Source organism: Dromaius novaehollandiae, chromosome 18 (assembly GCF_036370855.1).
Source record: "Dromaius novaehollandiae isolate bDroNov1 chromosome 18, bDroNov1.hap1, whole genome shotgun sequence".
NCBI lineage: Eukaryota > Metazoa > Chordata > Aves > Casuariiformes > Dromaiidae > Dromaius > Dromaius novaehollandiae.
This window is the reverse complement of record NC_088115.1, coordinates 8158791-8183166: the sequence shown is the minus strand read 5'-3', so window position 1 is coordinate 8183166 and position 24376 is coordinate 8158791. Positions and strand designations below refer to the sequence as shown.

General features: G+C 57.8%; 1 protein-coding gene and 1 long non-coding RNA gene across 2 annotated transcripts; one reads left to right on the top strand and one right to left on the bottom strand.

Annotated features, from left to right (window-relative positions):
• The first annotated feature begins 1368 nt into the window (after positions 1-1368).
• Positions 1369-5053, top strand: LOC135330253 (uncharacterized). The gene is made up of 2 exons (XR_010392141.1): positions 1369-2291; positions 3553-5053. It is a non-coding gene; the product is annotated as an uncharacterized LOC135330253 (long non-coding RNA).
• On the bottom strand, positions 4370-23848 carry CYGB (cytoglobin). Its single transcript, XM_026103891.2, has 3 exons — positions 23316-23848; positions 11568-11799; positions 4370-10938 (listed from the first exon to the last, which is right to left on the bottom strand). The coding sequence occupies exons 1-3, from the start codon at positions 23456-23458 to the stop codon at positions 10774-10776; spliced, it is 540 nt and encodes a 179-aa protein (XP_025959676.1). The 5' UTR covers positions 23459-23848; the 3' UTR covers positions 4370-10773.
• Positions 23849-24376: the final 528 nt, after the last annotated feature.

Genomic DNA, 24376 nt, shown 5'->3' with positions numbered 1-24376 from the left:
CACCCCAAACTATTTTGGCACGACAAAATCTGTGGATACCACACATCTGTAGGCACCCCATTGCTATGGGTAACCCAGTATCGGTAGGGATCCCAACCTCTGTAGATACCCCATGTCTATAGGCACCCTGTTGCTATAGGTGCCCTGTTTTCTGTAGGGACACCAGTATCGGTAGATGCCCCACGTCTGTAGGCACCCGATCCCTCTGCCAGGCCCCTCAACACACCCTCCGGTGGCAAAGGGTGTCTGCGGGTGGGGGTATGTTTGGACCACAGCTGCCTTCCCGACGTCCCCCAGCCCTGATCGCTGGGGTCGGTTTTAAAAATCAGGCTCTTTAACCCCAGGTACAGCCTGGGGGCCTGATTCCAGCCTTTTCCACCTGCTCGTTGCTGGCTGAGCTGGAGGGGACGTCACCTGGCGGGGACATCACCTGGGGGCTGGGGACGCTTTGCCACGAGGGACAGAAACGAGCTCAGCAGAAACCTCCAGCAGCACGCAGAGCTCCTCCGGGCAGGACAGCCCCGGCAGCCAGCGCCGGCCTTCGGGGGCAAAACCATCGGAAACAGGCAGCACGTGCACTCGCACACCACCGAGACCTTTACGTATGCATCTACAGCTACGTTATATATAGATAGCTACAAAATACATTGTTAAATCAGGAGTGTAATGTAATTTATTATTACTACAACCCCAAGTGCTCTGCTGGCCTTTGTGTCTGGACATTTCTTCCCTCTTCCAAGGAAACAACAGAAAAGAAAGACGGTATTTGTGTTTATTCTTTGAAGTGCATGAAGAAGGAAAGTTAAAGATTTTACGCTATTGCTTAGAAGCGTGTCCCTAAACCAAATCGCTCCTCTAGCCTGCTCGAACGGAGCCGTGCAGCAGCGGAACAGACCCTGGCGGCTCTTTCACTTCAGAACCGTTTGGCCTGTCGGTCTCTGAGCTGATTAAACGCATCGGGAACAGCAGCGGAGAGGTGGCTACCCCAAATTTTTCCTTAAAGTAGAGATACTTATCAATTTGCTGCGGCCAGATGCGGGAGGGACCGGAGTAAGGTCTGTCGTTAAAAACGACAGGTTTAGGATTAGGGACCTCCCGGGTCCAGGGCCCCTCTCCCGTGGGAAACGGGGCCGGAGGACTTGTCCCCAGCCCGGAGAGGGAAGGGGGGAGCGGGGCAGGAGAGGAAGAGGAGGCCGAAGCCGCCTCCTCCCGCTGCCCTCTGCTCTGTTAGCCTTCAAAAGTGCCTGGGAGAAGAGAAACCTGGCTGTAAATTAGCCCGGAGGCTTTTTCAATTTCAGATGTGCACTTTCCTCCCCCTCAGCGCCGTTATTTAATCTCCCGGCTGCCAAACTGCAGGGAATTAATCTCGGGCCGCGCTGACAGCGTTTACATTCAGCGCAGCTCAGATAAACCATATCAACCAGCGCAGATGAAGGGGAGACGGGGACGAGGAAGGAAGGGACACGCTCCTGGTTAGTGTCAGCCCTGCCGGGCCGTTGTTTTTCCCTGCTGTCTTGCTTCCTGAGCGGCTTTTCTCCGAGCGGGGAGCTGCAAGGGGATTAGAGAGGAGAAAAGGGGCCCCAGCTCTTCAACAGGTAAAACCGAGCTCGGCTGAGCCCGGTGCTGGCTCTGAACCCGGGGCGGTCGGGGCACGGAGGTGCCTGCAGCACCCAGCACCGCGCTGCGGGGCAAAGCCCCGGCGTGTCACCTCGGTGCAGATAAGGCAGGAGAAAAAGACGGGAAATGTCCTCCAAGTCGGCTGGAGCCTGCAGACTTGGTCCCTGGAGGCTTCTCGCCCTGCATCACCCGGGACACCGGAGGGCCGGTAGCAGAGAGCGCTGAGCGTGCTGGAGCCGGTTTCTGCTCCCGGGGCTCTGCCGGAGCGGCCGGCCCTCTGAGCCCCTCCGGGACCAGCACAGCTCATTTTTAACGTGCTCGGCACAAGCGAGTGGTGCTCCCATGCCGCCCGGAGACCATCCCGCAGCCCGGGCGACTCCGGAGAGGGTCCCGGCACGGGAAAGCCCGCGGTGCTTGGGGCTCACCCCCCCGACAGTGCATCCCTCCAGGGCTGGAAGGGCTGCTCCGGACTCCCTTAACCAAGTAAACTGGGCCATTTTAGGGCTGTTTTGGATAAACTCAGAGCTGCGCTAACACTCCTGACCAAGCATTCGAACACGCCTGCCTCTGGTCGGGCTCAGTCGAATAACACCCCGGCACCGTCCCCAGCAGACGTGCTCTGCAGGAGGAGGACTTCTTCACGCCATGAGCTTGCTGGGGCTAATTCTTAATAGGTATTTTCACAGCACACTCTTTGCAGTTATTTACACAGCTCTGTCTCTTTTTTACCTTCCCCTTGTAGATGTATTTCTGTCCATCCCTTGCAGCAACCTCCCCGCTCTCGTCTCTGCTGTAACTGGACTCAGGAGGGCAGCTGGGCTCTGGGATGGACACGTGTCACCTTTAAGCTTGTACCTGCACTGAGGTTGCTCCCGAGACACCACGGTCTCAGCGGTTTGCCGCCCCTTGCTCGCTGCCAGGGCGGTCGGGACGCTGGGCGAGCCAAGAGGTGCCGTGCACCTGCCCGCGGGCTGCTTGTCCCCAGCGTGCCAGCCCGGCCCCGGGAGCCAGCCAGGGACACGCCGGGCACAGGCTGCGACCAGCCACGCTGGGCACGGTGAAATGGGGGGATGCCCCGGCTGCCAGGTTGCTGCTGCACCGCGTTGCTGTGTGGGCCTGGTCCCGGCATGACCGCCACTGCCACCCCCAATAATAAGAGGAGCAAAGGGCTCTTTTTCTCCCTACAAGGTGACGCTGAAATTCCCAGCTCCTTTTCAACAAGCCATTGGGAAAAACAACCCCATGTTAATGATTTCCAGTCAGCACTGGTTCTGCTAGTCTCAGGCCAGCGTGCTAAGGTCTAATAGCTTCATGTCCCCACCACAAACTCCCCTGAGCTTGCCGATCCTTTCGCGCACGGTTTCCAAGCCAGTGTTTCACATCTGGAGCTTAGCAGCGTGCGGGATTTGCTGACCATTCGCTTCCGCCTGGAAGTATATACAGGATGTGGTGGAGACTCCAAGGATGGTTTATTAATCCCATTAACTGCACCAAAAGGTTTTTCCCAAAAAAGGCATGGCAGAAAAAGACAGATTAAACCAGGCCGTTATTCCCTTCTCCAGATGGGTTGACTTTTGGTTCCCGTCCCCGAGTGGCGCTTTGGCCATGGCCAGCTTGGCTTGCTTTGGCTATGCAACCTCATGGCTTTCTAGCTCCCCACCCACACTGCAACTTCAGACTGAGGCCCTAAGCCTGGATTGCTCCCGTTAAAACTGGCCCTGGCTGGGTGCTAGTGGTTTCTATCACCCCAGTGGGATGAGCTTTCCCTTCTCTCACTGCCCTGTCCAAGTTGTGCTCGTGCACTTTTATTGGCATTGCCAGAGAGGAGCACAACAAAAACACATTTCTTTTCCATGTCGTGCATCCCAAGGAAATGAGGCTTATGGGACCATAACAAGCGTCTGACTGTCTTTCTGTCCATCAATCCTCTGCCAGTAACTTCTGAAAAGCTTGGCCAGTGTCAACCAAATTTGACCGAGGACTGAAAAACATCCCTGCTTTGTAAAGCAGTGAGCTGGAAAGACCCACTGAGGGAAACCGCGACATGACCCAACCGTGCTGGGACCCAACCCGCTGCAACGTGATTCAGCCATAGCATCAGGCACGAGAGGAGCCGCATGGGACAGAGCCACAGAAAACTTGGCTTCTGCTGCTCAGGGAACTGTTTGTTGTTTTTAAAGGCTGGGAACTGTCTCACAGTCTGCGGAGGTCGTGGGTGAGGTATCTCGTGGTGGTTACCGCTCCAGGTCTCACTTCCAGCTCTGCCCTGCAGGCCCCTGAGGCGGGGGGGAGCCGCTGTTTCCATGCCTCTCCGGCTGGGAGGCATTGCTCCCGGATTTATCCGGCATGGAGCCGTGCATCAGCCTCACCACTGCTGCTACAGGTCGTTCCCGTTAGTCCCATACAGCTAATCCTCTCGGAGCGTGCCCCAGGCCGGCCGGGCTGGCTGGGCATGAGACCACGTATCTCCGGACACATGGAGATTTGCACCAGGTACCTGGAAGCCAAGTGAGAGCACGGAGAAGGAAACGGTCCCCCGCCGGCAGCCACAGCCCAGGCTTCGCTTGAGCCCTCCGGCTGCTAACGAGCACCCGCCCGCCCGCAGGCTGGTGGCACCTGGGCACCCAGTGAGGGTGGCACTGAGCCCAGGGGCAGTCCTCGCCCCGGCGCCGGACCCCCGCCCCGAGGTGCCCCCCGGCAGGACGGACGCGGCCCGCCAGCCGCCTCGCGAAAGAAAGCAGGAGGAGACGCAGCGGTTTGAGCGCTTTATCCACCGAAGATACAAGTTTCAGTTTAATAACACCATTCGGTCCGGTTACAAACATACTAAAAACCTACAAAAAGAAAAACAGTTACATCCATCGTACACGAAACGGCATGTATAAAACCAGCACGGAAGCGCCGAGGAACACGCACACGAACGGTATCCGTAGCAGTATCGCTAACAGCAGAGACACAGAGTTACATCGGACCACGCCGGCTCATGTCTGTGGGTCACCGTGGGACTCGTTAGAGACATACTAACAATTAGAGACAACTTCAGCTATGGAAAATAGTTAGCGTTACAGTCTGTTAAATAGGTCAGGCCCACACGGGTAATTTTATCCCTCTCTTTCTGCTAAGCTGGTCCAAGCTTAGTTAATATTTTTTTCCCCTTCCTTGCAAGTATCTGCCTTTCTTTCTGCTGTCACCGGTGCCGGCCCCGAGCAGTCCCCGCGCCGACGTCAGCGCGACAGGGCGATTTCCTACGCAACGGGCAGGGAAGGCTGAGCTCTGGCCGCAGAGTCCAGCGAGCCGAGGTCTGGTCCCCACCGAAGTCGGTGAGCGCGTCCCCAGGGAGCGGAGGGACGCTATGCTCCCCCTTCCCGCATCGAAGGGAATCAGAGCGGCAGAAATGCCGCAGCATTTCCCCGTCAGAGTCTGCGAGTTTGGCTACCCTGGCCGCGGGGCTTGGGATCGCTGTAAGCCAAGGCGATGGAGATGGTGCAAGGTCCTTAAGGGCTCCTTGTCTAAATGTCTCTGGTGGCTTCAGAGTATTTCTCTAGGTGTATATGCATATATGGAGATATATATATTTTATGTGCTAGCCGTAAGTACGAGGAGACAGAGAGGACAGGTCTTTGCCTCATCCCGTACCTAATGCTTTGTCCTCCCTCGAGCACTGAGCTCCATCCGGCCATACGTGGCTTGGCCTTCAGATGGGCGGACACGATCCCATCCGAGCGGGTGTCCCTAGAGGGAGCCGGGACTAGACTCTACCCTGAGGATACCCGTGCCCGGCCGAATCCCACCCCGTTGACTCAACATCCATCCTAGGACTGGCCAGGGGCTACAGAGACGTTCCCACCCCGGGCACTGGTCCCAGCCTGGCCCTGGCGCTAACGTAGGGCACCAAACCACCGCGGAGCGAGGAGGCTGGATCCCTCCTTGGCCACAGCTCGGCAGGGTGTTAGAGACCCTCCGTGCTTGTGAACAAGAAAAACCATAAAATCAAGAATCCTGGATTCAAACCTGCCTGCAGCACTCGGTAGCGGGGTCCCAGTGAGACTAGGAGCCCAGCACCGCTGGCTTCACGGGGCGCACGAGGGGGAGCAGAGCTAAGAGCAGCACTGCGGTCGCTCTGGCTGAGCCGCGGCGGTGCCTCGGGAGGGTGCAGGGGTCGGGGTCCTCCGCAGAGGTCCCCCTCCAGGGAGGGGAACAGCCCAGCATGGCCCCAGCGAGGGCTGCTCATGGAGGGCCCAAGCTGTCCTTGGCATCATGCTCCCCCCCAGGACATGCCCAGCCAGCGCTCGAAGCTCGGTGGCACAACCTGGCCCCATCGCCGCTCACCTGTGAGCTTTTGAGGGATTATTCTGCAAGTTGGTTCCTACCTGCCGTCACTACGACAGCAAAGCCGAGCCCAAGGCATGTGTGGGCAGGGGCCTTACCACAGCCCGGACACATCCGGGGCTGGAGGGGCTGCCGGAGCGCCCTGGGAGGCGAAACGCCGTGCTCCGGTAAGCAGGGCCCAACGGGAAGAGCTGATAAATGGATCCCCGGCTGGCTGCGACCAGCTTGGATGCAAACTAGATGCCTGTGCCGTAACGGAGAGCAGCTGTGCATGCACGTGCATGGGCGCGCAAGAGACCCAAGCTCTGAGCCAAGACCTGTCCTCCCTTTCTGCTCGTCCACACCACATTTTTCATCCCTCTGTCACTTTGGAATGATACTTCTTCCTTTTTCTGTTCATTTTCATCTCTCCCCAGATGAGAGTTTTCCCAGTTTAAGCAATGCCTGTTCTGTGCTGGGGGCGGCAAAGAGGGGGCGTTTGCTTTATCTCTGCCTATTCCCTGAGCAAACTCTCCCCTGGCTGCCCTCCCCACTCCGTTTTACTTCCTACAGAGCTGGTAAAAATAAACATGTTTTTGTTTGCATATATTTTAATGGTCTGCAATTTGGCTGATGGAGTAGATTCTCGAGGGACAGCAGCTGTACACATCTGGATTTGATTTAGAAAAATATGCCTGGAAAAAAAAACAAGCCTAACATACACATGTGTGTGCACGCAGACACACACAGTCATGGAGCATGAGTGTCTGGGGGTTTGGGAGGGCCAGTTTGTCTAGAGATGCAAAAAAAGAAGAAACTAAGCCACGTTTGAATGTTCCCTAACTCTGGGGCTTCCTTCGCCCACGGTGATGCCCTCGAGCCCGTGGAGACAGCCCGGCTTCACTTGCTGGGGGGCAGCAGCCCCATCCCCAAGCCCAGCCATGGGAAGCGACTCTTGTTTCTGTAAAGCTGATGGGATTGTTGCTAACTGCTGCCGGGCTCGATCCAAGCCCAGCAGGGAGGGAGAGGAGAGGATTTCCACTGAAAAACAGAATTCCCCTCCTAGGGCACGTTAAACTCCAAGGTTAACGCGTGAACTTTGCCTAAATGTGAAACATCCTAGTTCTGACCTGGTCCCATATCTGCGCAGCCTGCAGAGTACATGAACTCATCAACAAAATGCACTGTTGACCCCAGGCTTTGGCAGGAATCGGTGAAGCTACCCAGCAAGCAGGCAGAAACCCTGACATTCGTGCTCCCAGCGCTCACGCTCTGCTCTCGTGCTGGAACAAAGTCAGTGATTCAGCAGGTCCTTTCCCATCTGCATGGCCCTAGCCCTGACACCGGCCAGCTGCGAGCACAGCTGACATTTGAGACACATCTCTGCAGAGGATGCGAACGATGAGCAGCCGCGCAGACACGCAGCCCTGAGCCAGAGGTGCCAGCTGTTGGCACCTTCACGCGCGCAGGCTGGTGGGCTGAACTTCAGGACATGCTGATGCTCTAAAGTATAGCCCAGCCCTGGCACCATGCACCCATCCCTTCCTCATCTGCAACCCTTTCAGCCACGGCACGGGAAGCGGGACGGCTGTACCCTGAGCTCCTATTCCCATTGGTCATGCCCGGGCTGCTCCAGGAGGGCGGCTCCCGGCTGGAGCTCTTCCGTCAGCTTGTTCCTAGTCACGGGGAGGAAAGAGCTGCAAGGCAGAAGAGCGACTGCAGCGGGGCGAGTTTCATACCACTCTCGGGCCCGGACCATAAGGGACCTGGGAGGATCTGGTCCCTGGAAGAGGTCTGGCCCTGCCTTCCCTTCCCCACCGGGCGGGAGGAGTTTGGGATCCTGCTCACTGTTTGAGCTGGGAAACCTCCTTCTTTCCCTGGCAGAGCTGGTATTCCTTGCTCCGCAAGGGAAGCCATTTCCGAGAGGCCTGAAGACTCTTATGCCGGGGGTTTCCTTGCAGCCCTGCAGCTGGGCTCTGCACGGGAAAAATAACGGGCGCGAGTGGAGGAAGGCAACGGAGCACCGCGGTGATGGGCTGGGGAACGTGGCCAAGCAGCTTGGATTCTGCCACGAATTCCCTGTTGCCCAGAGCCAGGCTGCTGGGCGATGGCAGGAACTCCAGGCTACGTAAAGCAGAGCGCAGAGGAACCCCGAGATGAACGCAAGAGGGGAAAACGCCTTCTCCCGAGCACCCTGCCCTGGGGCAAGGCCAGCCGCAGAGGGGAGGGCGGGCTGCTGGGCTGCACGGCCAGAGGAGGAAGGGGGAGAGGAGGCCGTCTGGCACAACTCGTTGCATCTAACGCTGCCTCCAAGCAGCCGCTCACCCTGGCTCTAGGACAGAGGCACGCAGTGGTCATACTAGCTTTGAAGGCAAAATCAAGGATGAGAATGAGGGGTAACAGCTGTGCAGTAGGCAAATGGGGTAAGAAATGGTAAGAATTAAATCCTCGGGGTGCTTGAGATACCGAAGTTGACGCGGTCCCTGCTCAAAGGAGCGTCTTGCCCAAAGCAGCCCTGTGCTCTCCCTTTCATGTTGAAGGGCTGATACAAATGGGAGAGGGCCAAGAGGCTTTTTGGGGCCACCCTGGTAGCAGAGGTACCCCACCCTGTGAGGGCACGGAAAGGGGAGTCTCCGGTGGGAGAAACCTACCCGGCAGGTAACATTGCTGGCAATTAAATGGGAAAAGAAAGACAAGTGAGAGAGGAAAGAGTGGAGGCAAAGGGGCACAGCTGGAAGAATGAGTCAAAATGAGGAGGGAAGTCACCGTTCCTGCCTTGCCCTGGCCGGGGTGACAGACACTGGGCTATCTGCAACTTCAAATCATGTCATCTGACTCAAGAACTCCCAGAGGGCCCCAACACACCAAAGGCACCCTGTGCCAAGCCCCTGCTGAGCACTATTTAGGTCTGCGCATCATGAGAGGGCTCCTGAGAGCAGGATGGGGACCCGCACGAGACCTCTCCCTGCAGCCTCTCAAGGCAGAGGACGTGGCCACTGGCATCTTTCTGTCTCCTGCTACAAGAAAATTTCAGCTTTGTGGGAAGAGCAACATTATCTCAGAGAAGGAGCAGAACTAGACACAGAGTCAACATCTAGGAGAAGAGCGGGTGTCCCCTGGAAGACAGCCGCTTTTGAGGGTGGCACTGGTTGGAGGCCAGAAGAAATCTCAGAAGAAGGGAACTCCCCTGCCCACTTTGAAGAAGTAATATTGCCCTTAACATCTGAGCTAGAAGAATAGCAGAGACATTTTAGGGTGTCACTGAGGAATACCGGGTGGCAAGGATGCCAAAGCATCCTAGTGAACTTCACATTTCATCCCCAGACTTTCACCCATTGATCCCCAGAGGATCCGATAAAACAGAGCCCGTGTGTGATAGAGGGGATGTGGCTATCCCTCCTTTTTTCTTTTAGTAACCAAAGGGGAAACTGAGGCAGCAAAAATAAGCAGACTTGCCCAAAGCTTCAGCAAAGCCAGTGCTGGAGGCAGGAGGAGCACTGTGACCACACTGCTCCCACAGCAACCACATCTCGCTGGGGTCACAGAGCCCTTTGCCAGGACCAGGCGGGAGGATTGATGGTCCATGAGGATGCAAGCAGCATCCTGCATGGAAAGATTTCTACCAGGCACTTTATTTGAAGGAACCCGGTTTCACCAGGGCAGGAATATGTTCTGCATAACAAAGGATTTATTTATTTTAGCAGAGCAGGGACCTTCCATCACACCCAGGAGTCTGTCCTGGTACACTCACTTCATCTTTCCCCCCTCCTGAGCCCGGCCTGAACTTCCCTCCTTGCAGAGCAAGGCAGAGGCGCCCTGGCTCTACATCCCTCCATCTCCCTCCTCCTGGCTGCCAGACCAGCACTCGCCAGCTCCTGGAGCAGCAGGCAATGGCCAAAGCATAACACACGCTGTCCGAGCCGATTCGCAAGCGTGTCCCTGCCTCCTGAGGCAACCCCGGAGGAGCTGAGGGGAGACGGATCGGCTCACCCGCTCCCTGGATCTGGTGCCTGTGGCTGGTGCGTAGCAGCCAGCAGCTACCTGCACAAGGGATCCAGCCGGCTTGCAGTGCCAAGCTGCAGGCCACGAGGGGCAGCTGCCCCAGACAGGTCCCCTCCTTCCCCACTGTCACACTGGAGAGGAGTGGCATGTCTCTCCTGTCCCCTTGCTCCCTCCATGCCCAGGACAGTTTGCAACAGAAGCCAAGAAGCGGGATTTTGGATGAAGAGAGGCAAGTGCTGCTGCTGGACCGGTGATGTGCAGTGACGTGCAGCTCTGGCTGCAGCCGTGGCGAGTCCAGGGCTGCCATCCTGGGAGGCGAGGCGAGAAAGTGCAGGCAAAGCAAAGCATTTTCGTTGCCAGCTGGGCAGGAGAGCAGCCAGCAGTCCCGATAAGCATCACATCCCAAAAAGCAAGGAGCCAGGTTTACCCGGGGGCTTTGCACAGAAAACAAGGGTCATTTAATTCATCGGTGAACAGGGCTACGCATCGCTGCCAGATTTGTGCAAGGGAGTTTCTCAGAAATGGTTTAAGTGAGGCACAGGGTTTGGGAAGGTGGCGGCTGACAAGCCAGGGCTGTAAGACAGAGCCAACAACCAGCTCTCTCCCCTCTTCCAGCGTCCCCTGCCACTGCTTCACCCTGACCCACCTGCACCCTCTTTGCGTTTTTTCTTTTTTTTTTGGCTTGTTTTGTTTTTTAACCCCATGGAGATCAAATTTTGACTTGGCAGCTAACAGAGCTGGCCCCGCCGGGCTCCCCAGACTGAGCGAAGATCTTGAGAAGAGACCAGAGTGAAGTCCTGGTGCGAGCGCATCCCCCCCTGCCCCTCGCCCTTCCCCACTGTCCGCTCACAGGGTGGCGTTTGGGTACGGCGCCCAGCCCACCTCCTTGTACGCCGCCGTCACGTGGGTGTAGATGAGGGTTTTCATCTTGGTCCAAGCACTGTGCACCTCCGGGGTGAAGTCGTTGGCGTATTCTTCAGCGATGACCTCCAGCATGACACCAGTGAGTTTCTGGAGGGAGGGGTATAGCATGAGGTTAGTGAACTCTCCAAGGAGCAAGTAATAATGAATTTAGCTCTTTATCCTACAAAAAAACAAAAAAAGAAGATCAATCCTGTTACTGAACTCTGGGAACTCCAACTCTGCCCAGCCTTCCCCAGGACCGAGAGAGGTCTCTCAGCTCCCCCAGGAGACAGACAGCTGCTCGTGAGCCCGCCTGGGAAGACCGTGGGAGGCTGAGACACAGACAGGACCCTGTCTGCATTTTCAAGCATTTCGCTTGTTTTGGCACTTCAGATTTTTTTAATCCCTTCCATCATTCTCGATTTTGAAGAGACCTCATGAGGGGACATATGGCCACCAGCATGCCTGAAGGGGTGGCTGAGGACACCGTGAGGCAGGTTTCCCTAGGCAGGGGAATCACCGATGCCTGTTTTTCCAGCAACAGCTGCATTTGGAAACGCTGGCCTGCACGGGAGAACATTGCAGTGGGAAATCACAGCCATGCGAGGAACAGTCCCTGCAACCAGCCATCCTCCTCAGGGCGAGGACAACCAGGCCTGGCTTGCCACAGCTCCCTCTCTCCTGCCCTCTTCCTATTTTCCAAAGCATCCCAGAGATTTTTTGCTCCCATCCTTTACCTTAAAGTAGATGGGCTCCACTTTGTGCTTGAGGGCATGGGCCTTGCCCACCAGGGCCAGAATGGAGGAGACCTTTTCTGGGTCACTGAGGTTCTCCACCACAGTGTTAATGGCACCCATGACCCGCTGAGCGTGCTTACGCAGTTGCAAGCTCCTCTCCATCTCCAGTGGGTCCTCCATATGCTTGAACTGGCTGAAGTACTGCTTGGCCGATGGGAAGTTGACGAAAAACCTTCAGAGAAAGGAAAGACATTGAGTACAACCAGGAGTGTGGGAACAGGCTGAGAGGTTACAGCAAAGCATGAAGTGGTGGAGAAGCTGGAAACTACCCCACTGCAATCTAACACAGCCAGGGATGGTTTTCTCACTGAATTCCCTGAAAATGCAGCTGCCTAAAAATCAGTAGGTTATTGCCTTTCTCCTGGACCTCCCCTATCTGCGAGAAGGGCCTCCCAGCTGGATTTTCATCTGCCAAGCAGAGGCAAGACCAAATTCTTTATCATTATATTCAGCAACGCATCCAGTGACTGGTGTGCCAGATGCTGTATACATTCACACATACCAAAACATCACATCTTGACACAGAGAGCTGGGAACAAGCACACAGGTCTTTTCCTCCACCTGAGCCAGCCTCTCCCTGCCCCTGTCACCCAGATCCAGCATAACTTCTTAGTACGGTGTGCTTTATACCTGTACCACCGCCCCAGAGGACTCACTCCCTGATCCAGCTACCTCTGGGCTTTCACAGATCTGGCTCATCCAAGAGTTTCCAGCAAGATCTCATCCCAGAGCTCGCAGCACAGGGATCAGGGTGCGAGGCACCCACAGCTGCTGGGTGGTTGAGTTCACACTGCTGCTTGTCTGTGCCAGGAGCCCTTTCCTTCAGCTGCAGCAAGAGGATGTGCTCAACACTCAGCCTTCCTGCCCAAGCTCCTGAGGACCCTCTTTTCTGCAGGATGAAATCAATCTCAACAAAACACAGCTGAGCCAGACAGAGCTGTGGCTGCTTTTGAGCTGCTAAGCCATGCTCAGGAGTGCCCTCAGGTGCCCAACGGTTGCGTGTCTGCTCAAACTCCTGCTACACCCCCTCGCTGGGGAAGGATGGCCGAGCCCTGCTCCTGCATCACGTGCTGCTTTCCCAGGGGCATGGGGCAGAAACGCAGCCCAGAGCCCCTGCAGAGCGAGGCCGCACGTCCAAGGGGCCCGAGGGTGATGGAGCAGGAGCCGAGGGACCAGGCCCGCAGATCCCACCACCGCAGGCCCCAGCCTGTGGCTGTTCATAGCCAGGACTGTAGCTTGAGTTGCTTTAACCGCCCTTTTCCGCCAGATTTACACCGGAGAGAACAGCAGCAGGTTTTGCTCCCTCCTTTCACCCGTCTCCCTCCCTCCAGCTCCAGACATGGGCGGGCTGGAGCACCTGGGCTCCCTCTGCGCCTACGTTCGGCTGGAGGGGAGCCAGCGCTGGGCGCTCGGGAGGTGGCAGACAGCTCCCGGGGCCATCCCTCATCCCTCGACATCTGCTCTGTCCTCAGCCCCAGAAAAATGTCTCCCGTCACCCATCTGCCTCCTCCCCTCTCCCAGGCTGCCAAAACCCCTTCCCCAAGCACCATCCCAAACCATGCCAATATTTTCCAGCCTGCTCCCGATCATTGGTCCCTCCCTCCAGCACCGGTGGCATCATCTTCCCCGGTCCAGGGGTGATTGCAGTTTGAGGATCAGACTCATTTACCACTTCATTATCCCCTTTCTCACCCCCCCCCCCCACTTCCTTCCCCCGCTCTGTTGGCTGTAAAAGATTTGGGGCATTGCCAAGAGCAACGTGAAGCAGCGAGTGGAAGATACCGGCACTTCTGTCACTTCCCAGAGACATCTGGGATTCATCAGAGGGCCCAAAATAGGATTTGGAGGTGTGAAGGGTGTGCAGCGGAAAGAGTGGGGGAGGCAGGAAGGTGGAAAGGAGAGGGACAAGGTGTTGCTTTTAAAACCCGAGGCGGGGGGGGGGGGGGGGGGAATGACAAAACTCCTGTTATTGCACAACCTCCCCCAGGCAGAGCTCGGAGAAGCTCCTCCTGCCACATCTGTTCCCTGTCAGGAGATATTTCCCTGGCCCGGATCCCCTCCAGCTCCTGTCGCCGCAGAAATTTTCAGTCCGTCTCCTTCAGTTCGGAGCTGTCAGAGATGGGGGAGAGGCCATCAGAGCGCGAGGCGGTCACAGTTGGGACACCAGTCCCCATGGTCCCACGCAGAGCCACCGGCTCTGAGAGCCGCGCTGGGGGCAGCCGGCACAGCCAGGCCCCCGGTGATCGCGCTCCGCTCACGGGATGCGGAGCTTCCGCCTGGACTGTTTCCCAACAGAAGGGCAGATGTTCTTTGCCATTTTAATGGGACCATTTTTCCTGTGTCCTGCCTCCCTCCAGGAGCCTGAGCTCCTTCCTCCATCCCGCTCTCTCCCTTCCTCCCTCTCTCCTGCACAATCTGTTGCCATCCCCGAGCCGGCAGCTCAAGCCAGCCGGTGCAGATCAATGCCTCTCAGCCATCAACAGCTAGCGGCCCTTCCAAGGTCACATCTAAGCTCTGCGCTGTCTCTTTTGGTGGATCTTCTCCTCCCCAGGGTCCAGCTCCGGCAGCCGTCCTCCCTGGCACATCAGTCCATTCTCCCCCTATTTGCAGTAAAAGTGGGACCAGCTGCCTAAAGAATACCCTGGTACAGAGAAAAATTCAGTCCAACTCGTGCTGTCTTTCAGCAGAAGACACACAGCCAGGGAGGGAAACCAACCCCTCCATCATCAGAAATCCCAGCTTCCCCCCACACCACAAAGAAGAGGACAGGAGAAGTGCTGCCAGGGTGGACGCCCTTCATGAATACAAGCCAGGGGGTGAAGGGAGTTGCCTCTGTCCGGTGGTATCACCTCTGTCTCCTCTACCGTATTAAGCATGTCAAGCCAGGACCAAAGACTGAGTGAAACCAAGGACCCCCCCCCACCAAAGTCATACCAAGCCAGCAAAGGACCCAAGCAACTGCTTTCCAGCCTTTCTTGCTTTGCAGACCCCAAAGGTGACACCCCCCATGAGAGCTGATCCCAGGGACCGTGCTCTCCTACGGGACCTGCGAGAGGAGGCTGAGAGCGGTCCCCAGGGCTGAGGCGTGAGACCTTGCCATGCCCTCACTGGGGCTGGGCAAACTGTGCCAGGAGCACATGGAAGCAGCAAAACCCGGGCTCGCTTCTTCATACCCCATCCTGATAACACGCAGGAGAAGGCAATGCACGCTCAGCGAGGAGCAAGGCTGCGATGCTGTCCTACGTTGCATTAAGTGTTTTTTAGCCTTACGGGTCCCCTCAGCATAACGCGGGAGCTGCCCTTCGTGCAGCTCGCCACCCCGTGCAGACGGGCGCGGGTGTTTTCCCTGGTTCACAGATGGCAAACTGAAAGCGAGAGGAGCCAAAAACAACTCGCTGAAGTCGAAAAGGAAGTCAGTGGCCAGCTAGAGGCCAGGAGCCAGTTCTCCTTGGTTAGTGCCTCCTCCTCTCTCTCCACTGGTGGATAAAGTCAAGCACTTGCAGCAAAAACTCCTGGCCTAGGCCTGGAGGAAATATCTGAGCTGTCAAAAAAGGAATGAGCCCAGCTCAGTGGTAGCTGTGAATAAACAGAGAAGATTAATTTAACACAAAGGTTATATTTAACCAGAGGAAGGGGAAAAAAGGAGGAAGAAATAAAATAACTCAAACAATAGTGAATTAGAAGAGGTGTTTGTTCGGTTTTTTTTCTCTTCCATCTACAGAACATTTTTCTGGAGCACAGACATCTCAGGCGCTGGAATTTCGTTGGCTCTGTGTATGTGTGTGTGCGTGCCCAATGCGCACATGGGCTCTTTTTTTCCTTCATTCAAGTCATTAAAAATATGATATTTACCATTGCATATCACACAAGATTATGATTGATAGAAAACAGATGCCTGAATACCAATCTCATTAAATTTCTTTTTAAGCGATTCCATTCTGCACCTGCTAATTTGTATTCCGAGAGCGACATCTGGACCAAATGGACAGGATGTAGGAATTGTTTTTCCTCTCTCTCTTCTGCCCTTTTAACAACTTTAAGGACACGGTCTTTACCAGTGGCAGAGCCAAAGGAAATAATTAAGGTGCAAACCACTGCAGTCACGGGGAACCTGTTTTCTGTCCAGTAGAAGAGATGCCGCTTGTTGCGTTCTGCCTTCTCTCCCCCCTCTGCCCCAAGTCCTGCAGAACGAAGAAAGCAAGGAGGAAATCTTCAAGCCCAGACATTTCCTTCCTTCCCCGCGCCCAGGACTGGGGCCAGCTGGAGACAGGACACCTGCACGCTGCTCACTTTATCTGCAGCACTTCAACCCTCCATGCCTCATTTACCCTGTTTGCAAACAGTGGTACAGAGATTGCCACCGACCCCTACGCGTTGCTGGGAGACCTTTAGATGAGCAGACCGGGACATGCAGTGAGCATTTGTAGACTTTTTGTTAGATTTTCCTATGAATGCTTTCAGATTTTCTCTCTCCTAATTCCCCTACATGGGCTAAACTCTGCCTGAAGCAGCCCGAGGGCTCTGCGAGCCCCTTTCCAAACCTCCCCTTCAAGCTCCTTTCTGCTCCGATGCCTACGAAGCAGCTGAGGATGGGTAGGCAGGTGGTGTGTGGTGACTGCTATTTATTATGCTCAGGACTGTCTCACTGCTTCGTCTGCACGTTCCTGTGCTTCTCCCAGCCACCTGTAGTCTATCAGCTTATTTTTAGACTGCAGGCTTGCTGGGACAGGGGCTGCTGGTGGCAGCAAGGATTTACGGCTCCTAGGCCAAGTCTCAACCATGCCATCGCCACCAGCCAGTGAGACAAAAAAATGTAATTAAAGCCAGAAGAGGAGAGTCCCTCCATGCCCCTGTAGAGTCCTCTTCCCTTTGAGGGCTCAAATGTTGGTGGAGGTGGTGGTGGGCAACACACTGTGCAGGAATGGAAAGGCTGGAGGGAAAAGGGCCAAACCCTTGTCCACAGAGGCTAAATTTGATTTCTTACACAGGTCACTCAGAACAAAAAGTGTAACCAGTTTTCCTCCAGGTAGAGCCCCTGTCCCACCACTGTGCCTTGGGAACAGGCTCCAGCCACCTCTTGAGCAAGACAGAGCAGGCTCAGAGACCTCCGCAGGGCCATTTTGGGAGCCTTGCACAGGCTGCGCGACAGCCGATGGGAGGTGAGGAGGACCACTGATGAAGGTGGGTTTGTCTGTCCAATTTTGTTTATAAAGGATTTTATGTCCTCCAGTCCCTCCAACTCCAGCTCCTTACCATGAGCCAAAAAAAATCCTGTTCTACTCAGGAGCGCTGGGGCCACAAGGCTCAGAGTCAAAAGTCATCTCTAGATGCCTCCAACCAAAAGGCTTTCCAACAGGCCTTCCGTTGTAAGGCCCTGCCTTCATCCTTGACATGCTCATCTGGGCCACCACCACTGAGCTTGCTGTCCCTGCCTGCATGCTGCATGGCCACCGACCACCACTGAGCCTTGCCCCCCAGCTGGGGCTCCTTTCTGCATGGCATCAGCAGGAATGAATATCACAAATATACTGCTCTACCAAACATGGTTAACGCAGTCCAGCAGGGTCAGAAGTTATTAGGAAACAAGGCTGAAAAAACAACTCAGAGAAACTCTTCTCAAAGGAAGGTGTGTGTGGTCCTCCAAGAGGCCAGCAAGGAGCTCGCCAGAGCCTGTTGGCACATCCTGACCCCCCAGGAACAACAGAAGTGCTTGGGGATGGAAAAAACATCTGGAAACCACCCACAAAACAACCCCTGGGACAGCAGTGAGTGGGATGCACCAGGACATGGCCCCATGGCCAAGGACCCACCATCCATGCCCCCACCAAGCCCCACTCTGACATCTGGCAGGTCCAAATGCAGCACCAGCACAGGCCTCCCTGAAAGCCCAGTTCCTCCACCAAGTCACTTCTGTCTCCTCGCCTGTAGGGAACAAATCCCTCCCTGCCACCCACCGTGCCTGCTCACCTTCAGGAGCAATGGGATCACAGCATCCTACCTCCCTCCATCTTTGGTAGACCTGGGGGCACCACCAGAGCCCCCAACAGCCCTGGTTCAGAGACCACTACCTCCACCTGTGCACTGCAAGCCCCTTGTCCTCTCCATTTTCAAACCTGGGTTTTCTGCAGCTCCTGGGGCATCTCCTGGTGAGGGTGGTTACACCAATTGTGCTTGTTTGGGATGAGGAGATTGGGGCCTGCTGCTCAGCAGCCTGCAGCCTGCTTTCCAAATGGCCTGTGGGGGCTTTGCTTTCACCTTACGCATTTGGGGCTTTTTTAAATTTTAATTTCTAGGAACTCAATCCCCAAAGTTGGGCTGCCGAGAGCAGCCTGCAGCCAGCTCCATGCACACCAGGGCTGTCCAGCCCCATCCTCACCCAGGACCCCGCAGTCCCCAGCCCCTCCAGGTCACCAGCTTGCACGTGGCACAGCCTCAGAAACGAGTCCTTTTCCCAGATTTTGCATTTCCAGCCTTGCCCCCCTCGGTGGGGGGTGCTGGTGCGGTTTAACCGGCACTGCTTGCCGTTCCCGAGCTGTGCTCAGCTCCGGGAGCTCGCCAGCGGTGTCAGGGATGCCCCGACATTGCCGTGGTTTTAACGAGCGCGGGAGCTCCTCGAGCCCGCCGCAAAGGCCGGCCGCGCGGTGATGGGCACACGGCGCCCACTCGCCTGCCCGGCACCGCTGCAGCGACTGCCTTCGCCGCGCTGCTTAACAGAGCTGAGATTTGGCCCTCGCCTCCTGCTCCGGGGGAGGGATTTCTGGGGGCTGGTTGCAACCCACGCAGCATTTCCACAGCGGAAATAATACAGGGAAAGCGATAGGCCTCCCTGTGCCGTTGCTTCCCGTGCACGGGGAGGTCCCGGAGCCCCCGGCAGCCGGACCTTTCCAGCCCCAGGAGGCTCACGAGCGTGTCCAGGGTTGCACCAGCACCGGGGTGGTCGCAGGGATGCCCCTGGCTCCTCCTCGGTGCCTCCGTACAGCCCGCAGAAACATGGGCTTGGGAAAGGTGGTTTCCTGCTCCTAGTGCACCTCGGCATCCTTTGGATGCAACGGATCCTTTTGATCCGACGGACCGACCGCTGTGAACGGAGCAGCATGGCCCTGCTCCCTCTGCAGCCGAGCCGCTCGCTCCCGCGGGCTCTGCGTCTGGGCGCCCTTATCAAACCTAAACCCCCTTTTTACCCTTCCTGGAGCGGGGCGGGGGGTGTTATTTTGAAAACGTTCCTCTCTCGTGTCCTCATTACTGGAGCAGGGAGTCCTATCCGTCTCAGACCATCCTTTTCTCCTGAAAAACAGCTATTCAGTTTGACCACAGTGATTCAGGCGGGTGTGACGGACCGGGGAGAGGGACGTCGCGAAGAAGGTCTAGCTTTTCACCGTGCCCTTTCCAAAACAAAGCGTTGGAAGGAGGCGGGGGGATTTTTCAGAATGGCTTTGGTCTGAAATGCATCTTCTTGCAGCAAAAATGGACCTCCTCTCCCCCAAAGAAAACCCAAATGAAATACGTGTTGGCTTTGGGAGGTAGCTGGAGAAATCACTTCTTTAAATGCCATTTTGGGGGGCGTTCAACACATTTTTATTTAATTCCGCCAGCTTGAAAAAACAGGTTTTCTGTGTAGCCAGACTCATTACACAGGCTCTCTGGTATTTTAACCTAATATTTAGAATAACGTCTGGTATCCAGTGAGTGCTTCTGCATTGCAAAGCTCTTTGCAAACCCTCTGCGTCCAGGTGTGGTAGCTCAGACCGAGCAGCTACCGAAACCCCAGGGCCCCGATGCTGCGCTCGCACTGCTCCCTCTGCCCCCAGTGCCTTCCCGTCGCTGTACGAGAGGGAAAGAGCACATCGGGGGGGCCAGGAAAGGAGGATTTTCTGTGCTGGGGGAGTTAAAAATTGGGGGAATTTGGAAGAGGTGCTGGGCCTGGAGCAGAGCTGGGGGACGGGAGCGGAGAAACCCATCAGCCCCGGCTTCCCGGGCTCAGTCGGGGTCTGCGGAGGAGCGAGGCTCCCCGGAAGGGAGGAAGGAGGATGCTCAGGACCGGCCGCCGCATTCCCGCGGACACCCGCCGAGCGCGGCCAGGGCCAATGGAGACGGCCGTGCTCCCCTCGTGGTGCCGGCTCTCCGATGGAGAGCGCTTTTCGAAAAGGCCTGGTTAGAGTTATCCCGAATTTACAGCTGGGGAAACTGAGGCGCAGCAATGCAGCCGGGGCTTGGGGATGCCGGGTCCGAGCTAGAGCCGAGGTCTCCGGCCACATAGGCTCCTGCCTGGGAGCAACCCAGCCGAAATGCCGGGCCCGAGTCCGGCGAGACGCCTTGCCGCGGAGGTCCCTGCGAGCACCCAAGCCACGTCCTCCCGGCTGCGGGAAGGGTTGAGGCGAAGGGACCTGCAGCGCTTCCCGCAGCCACCTCCGGTTCCCAGGAGGAAGACGAGGGTGTTGAAGGGATTGTGCTTCCTCTGGAGCGAGGCTCCCCCGCGGAGGAAACCCTCAATTACTGACGTGGCTTTAACCGCATCGCTCGGATTCCCAGGATCCGGCAGCTGCTCAGCCAAGAGTCCCTTGTACTCGTGTTCGTTTCCCCTCGGAGCCCGGAGGCCCTGCAAGATCGGCCCCCGCCGTGCCGGAGGGAAGGGATTTGCAGGGGCTTCAGGCAACGGCCTCAGCCCTGGGCACTGGGAGCCTGGTGCCCCGTTCCTGCGCGAACGCGGGCCGCTGCCGTCCTGCTCGTGCCTCAGTTTCCCTGCCCGCAGGGAGGACAAGCGCGGATGAGGCTGGGGACCGAGAAGGGCAGGGGTGGAAAGAGCAGCAGGAGGAGCTGGACCCATATGGAGACACACGGCATGTTTCCTTCGGGAAAGGCTGCCTTTCCACGTCCACCCTTCCTTGGCCGAACCCCCTGGAGCAGGATCAATCCCAGATGCCTTTTGACGCTTTTTGTCCAGAGGTGGCTGTAAATCCCCAGTTTCCTATGGAAAAAAGCTGTTCCCTGCCCTGAGCAGTTCCTGGGATCCTGCTGGCAGAGCGGGACCAGGCTCCTGGAGCAGAAATTGGGAGCGAGAGCCTCGGCGAGCAGACGGACGCGATCACCCGGTCGCAGCCCCCACAGTGGAAACGTGGCTGCTCATGGGCCTGCCTGGTCTCGCTGGACCCCACGCGCCCCGGCGCATCCCGCCGTGCCTTGGTTTCCCTAGCGAGGGGCCCCGGGAGCCCCCCCGCTCCCGGCAGGGTGCTGGCTGCAGGGTGGCACAGCATGGGTGCCGGTGCGCGACCGCGACCGCGACCGCACGGCTGGTGGCCCTCCCCGCTCCCCGACCTGCGGAGCTGCTGAATCATTTCTTGGGAAGTGGCACCGCGGAGTGCTGCCGCCGCTTGCCCGCTCCGGCCGGGCCTCCCCGCCGCCTCCTCGCCTGACCCAGGTCTCCCGCGGCCGATGCCGGCTGCAAGGCCGACGGCGGGCGGCAGCTGGAGCTGTGGGTGCTCCCATCGCGATCGATGACAGCGGCTGCCAGCACGCGGGGTGCTCAGGGTGAGCTTGGCACAGCTGGCGGGGGAGCGGGGCCGAGAAAAGGAGCCGAAATCCCTCCCTGGGGATGGGGTTTGCCGACGGCGGGTGCGGAGGCACGGCACGGGGATGCACGAGCTGCGCTGCTGCGGCCAGTGCCACTGGGGTGATGTCAACCCTCTCGCGGTCCCTCACAGTCCCCGGTGATGCCAGCCCTCCCATGGTCCCTCACAGTCCCCGATGATGCCAGCCCTCCCGCGGTCCCCCGTGGTCCCCGGTGATGCCAGCCCTCCCGCGGTCCCTGGCGAGCCTGCACGGCCTGCCAGGACCTTGCATTAAGCATCACAGGGAAGTCCTGTCCCTCTCCCTTTCCCAAACCCCCACAGCTTGCGGGGGCCAGGCGGAGGGAATTGGTGCTGGTTTTAACTGGGACACACTTGGGCAGGGCCGTACGCAACCCTGGAAAGGCTTTTGGAGGCCAGGTTCATCCCAGGTGCCGAGGCAGTCCTTCCCTGCCGGCACAGCAGTGGGAAAACCCCTCACTGCAGTGCCACAGCTCTCCCCAGGAATGCAAAAAACCAAACCCTGGACCAGGAACTTATGCTGGGAAAGTTTCAGTGGAGCCCAGAGCTCGGCCGTGGCGGCACCCCGCTGCCCCGTCCCGGCGTGGCCCTGGCTCTCCCGCTGGGTGCTCCTGCGCCCATGGCTGGCTCCAGGGAGCTCTCCCATCACCGCGAGCCCCCCGGAGCCGAGCGGCACCCGGGTGCCCCGGGCAGTGGGTGACAGGCGAGCAGGGCGCTTGCCACGCGCGCTCGAGGCCAAGCCTGGCCGGCCACCTCGTCCCCCCGTTCACAGGCCCGGGAAAAGGGGACTCCGGCAATCCCCCCACGCGGCAGGTCGGGCGCGCGGGCCGGGCCCCAGCCAGGCTGCGGTCCCGCTTCCCCGCCGGCCGCGCTGCTCGCAGGGAAAGCGGCTGCCCGGGAGGGCTGGGAGCTGAACTGGCAAAGCACCGGCTGGAAATCCCGCGCTGCTGAGGTCGGGGCCGAATTCCCACCGCCTCTGGGGCGAGATGCCGGTGCCGGGACCTCCAGATCTCCCGAGTAGACTGCACGGGGCGGGAGGCCGTGGGGGAAGCAGACGTGATCTGGCTCCGAGAGGAAGGAAATGTTCGGCGGAGGCGGCGGAAGGGGGACTAAAACGTCAGTTTGGCTTCTCGGCCGAGGGGCTAGGAAAACCCTGCTGCAACGCTGGCAGCTAGCTGGGAGGAGAAGCAGCTCTGCTCACCGGCACGTCCCGGGGGGGTCTGCTCGTGGCAGGTCCCGCGAGCTCTCAGCCTCTCGGGAAACTTTTGGGTGGTAATTAATGCCAAGCGCATCCATCCACAGGGGTCTCCGGCCGCGGGCTGGTCCCGTGGTCCTTGCTGCAGGACCGAACGTGGGACACCGCAGCTGAGTCGCCCAGCTCCGAGTTGGGGTGTCTCGGGTTGCATCCTGACACCAGGAGCTCGAGCAGAGATCTGCTCTGCCGGCCCCAGGACAGATGCAGGGACGCGGAGGCTCCTCTCTCCCGCCAGCATCCTCGCCCTGCGCGTTGCCAACAGGTCCCCGCGTCCCTCCGCCTGGCCCTGCCGGGAGCGGGCGACCCGGGGCACGAAGCAAGGAGATGCCACCGGACGGCCCTCGGCCGCAAACCGGCCGGACCCCTTTTTTCCGCCGCAAAGCCCCGTGGGCTGCTCGCCGTCCCCGCGCCGCGGCACCCCGCTCCGGCGCGCTCCTTCCCGCTGCCGCCTGACGGACAGATGGTGCCCTCGGAGACCCACCTGCTCGGCTCTGCGCCTTGGCTCCCGGCTCGCCTTATTCCCCCCGCGAGCCGGCGACGGATGAATCCCAGCGGCACGGCTCCGAGCGGGGGGAAAGCCGCCCCCCGGCGCCGCTCTCCCCTCCTCCGCCGCTCCGCCACCTCCGCGCCGCTAAGGTGACCTTTCCGACGCGGGGACATCGCCGCCGAGCCCCCGGCGAGCTGCCCCCGGCCCCGGCGCTGCGAAATGGTCCCCGTGCCGAGCCCAGCCGGCTCCCTGCTCCCTGTCATCCACTGCCCCTCCGTGATATATATTGCTCTGCCTGTTTCTTGCAGCTAACGAGAGGGATTTTAGGTGGATTCCCTCCTTCCCCCCTTTTTTCCAAATACCTGATGAGTATGGAGACCCCGACGTCCTCGCAGTTTGCGTATACTCTGCTCCATGTCTCCTGGATAACCTTTTTCTCCGCGTCTGAGATCTCCTCACTTCTTTCCCATCTCTCAATCTCCATTTCTCCCTGGACTTTCTCCATGAAAAACAGCCGGCACGATCCTCCGGGAAGCCAGGAGGAGATAAAGAGGGATGTGTGTGCGCGTGTGTATCCTGCGAGAGGAGACAAGGTGTTTGCTTGGCGGGCGGTAGCGGCTCTGCCTGTGCGTGTGTGTGTGTGTGTGTGTGTGTGTGTGTGTGTGTGTGTAAATATGTAATTTAAAAAAGATATCCTGGGGGTTTAATGCGTGCGATTAGATTTGAGCTCGCCTAGTGCTGTCCATGGCTGTAGTTAGCGTCAGCTCGGCTCGGATGTGTGTGACTGACTGATGGGAAACTGCCTAAAAGTAAAATATTCAAAGGCATTGCAAGACCAGCCTCTTCACCAATGTGCGAACGTGAGCTCACTTTCTCTCTCCTCCTCTCCCTCTCGCTCCCCCTCCTTTCTCTTTCTCTCTTTTTTTTTTTTTCCAAAAGGGAGAGACGGGGAAGAGGCTCTGGGCAACATCAGGACGGTGCGCGCAGGGGGGGTTATGACTGGAAGTTTTTTTTTCTTCCAGCCCTTGTAAACAGCTCAGAGGAAATGCAGAATCCAAAGTGCACGGTTAAACTTATCCCACCCGCCGGCTCGGCTGCGCCCTGTCTCCTCGCTTGCTCCTGCGCTACCTTCTTTTGCAAGCGGTCGTGCTTCCAACGAAAACTCCTCACTTGCCTCTGATTTCCAGGCTGTGCAGAGCTGGGGCGAGAGGGGAGGGCGAGACACCCCCGGTCACTGAGGAAATTATTGTTGGTCCTGCGGGGACTATTTTAATTAGCAGAATTTGCTCTCCATTCTCGTTTCGGCATCAAATTGCAAAGGGATCTGGAGTCAGGGCGCTCGTGAAATGGGTTTGTTGTTGTTATCCCGAGGTTGCCCTGTTCCTGGTGGCATCTCGGCAGGGAAGCGGCGCGCGGCAGTACC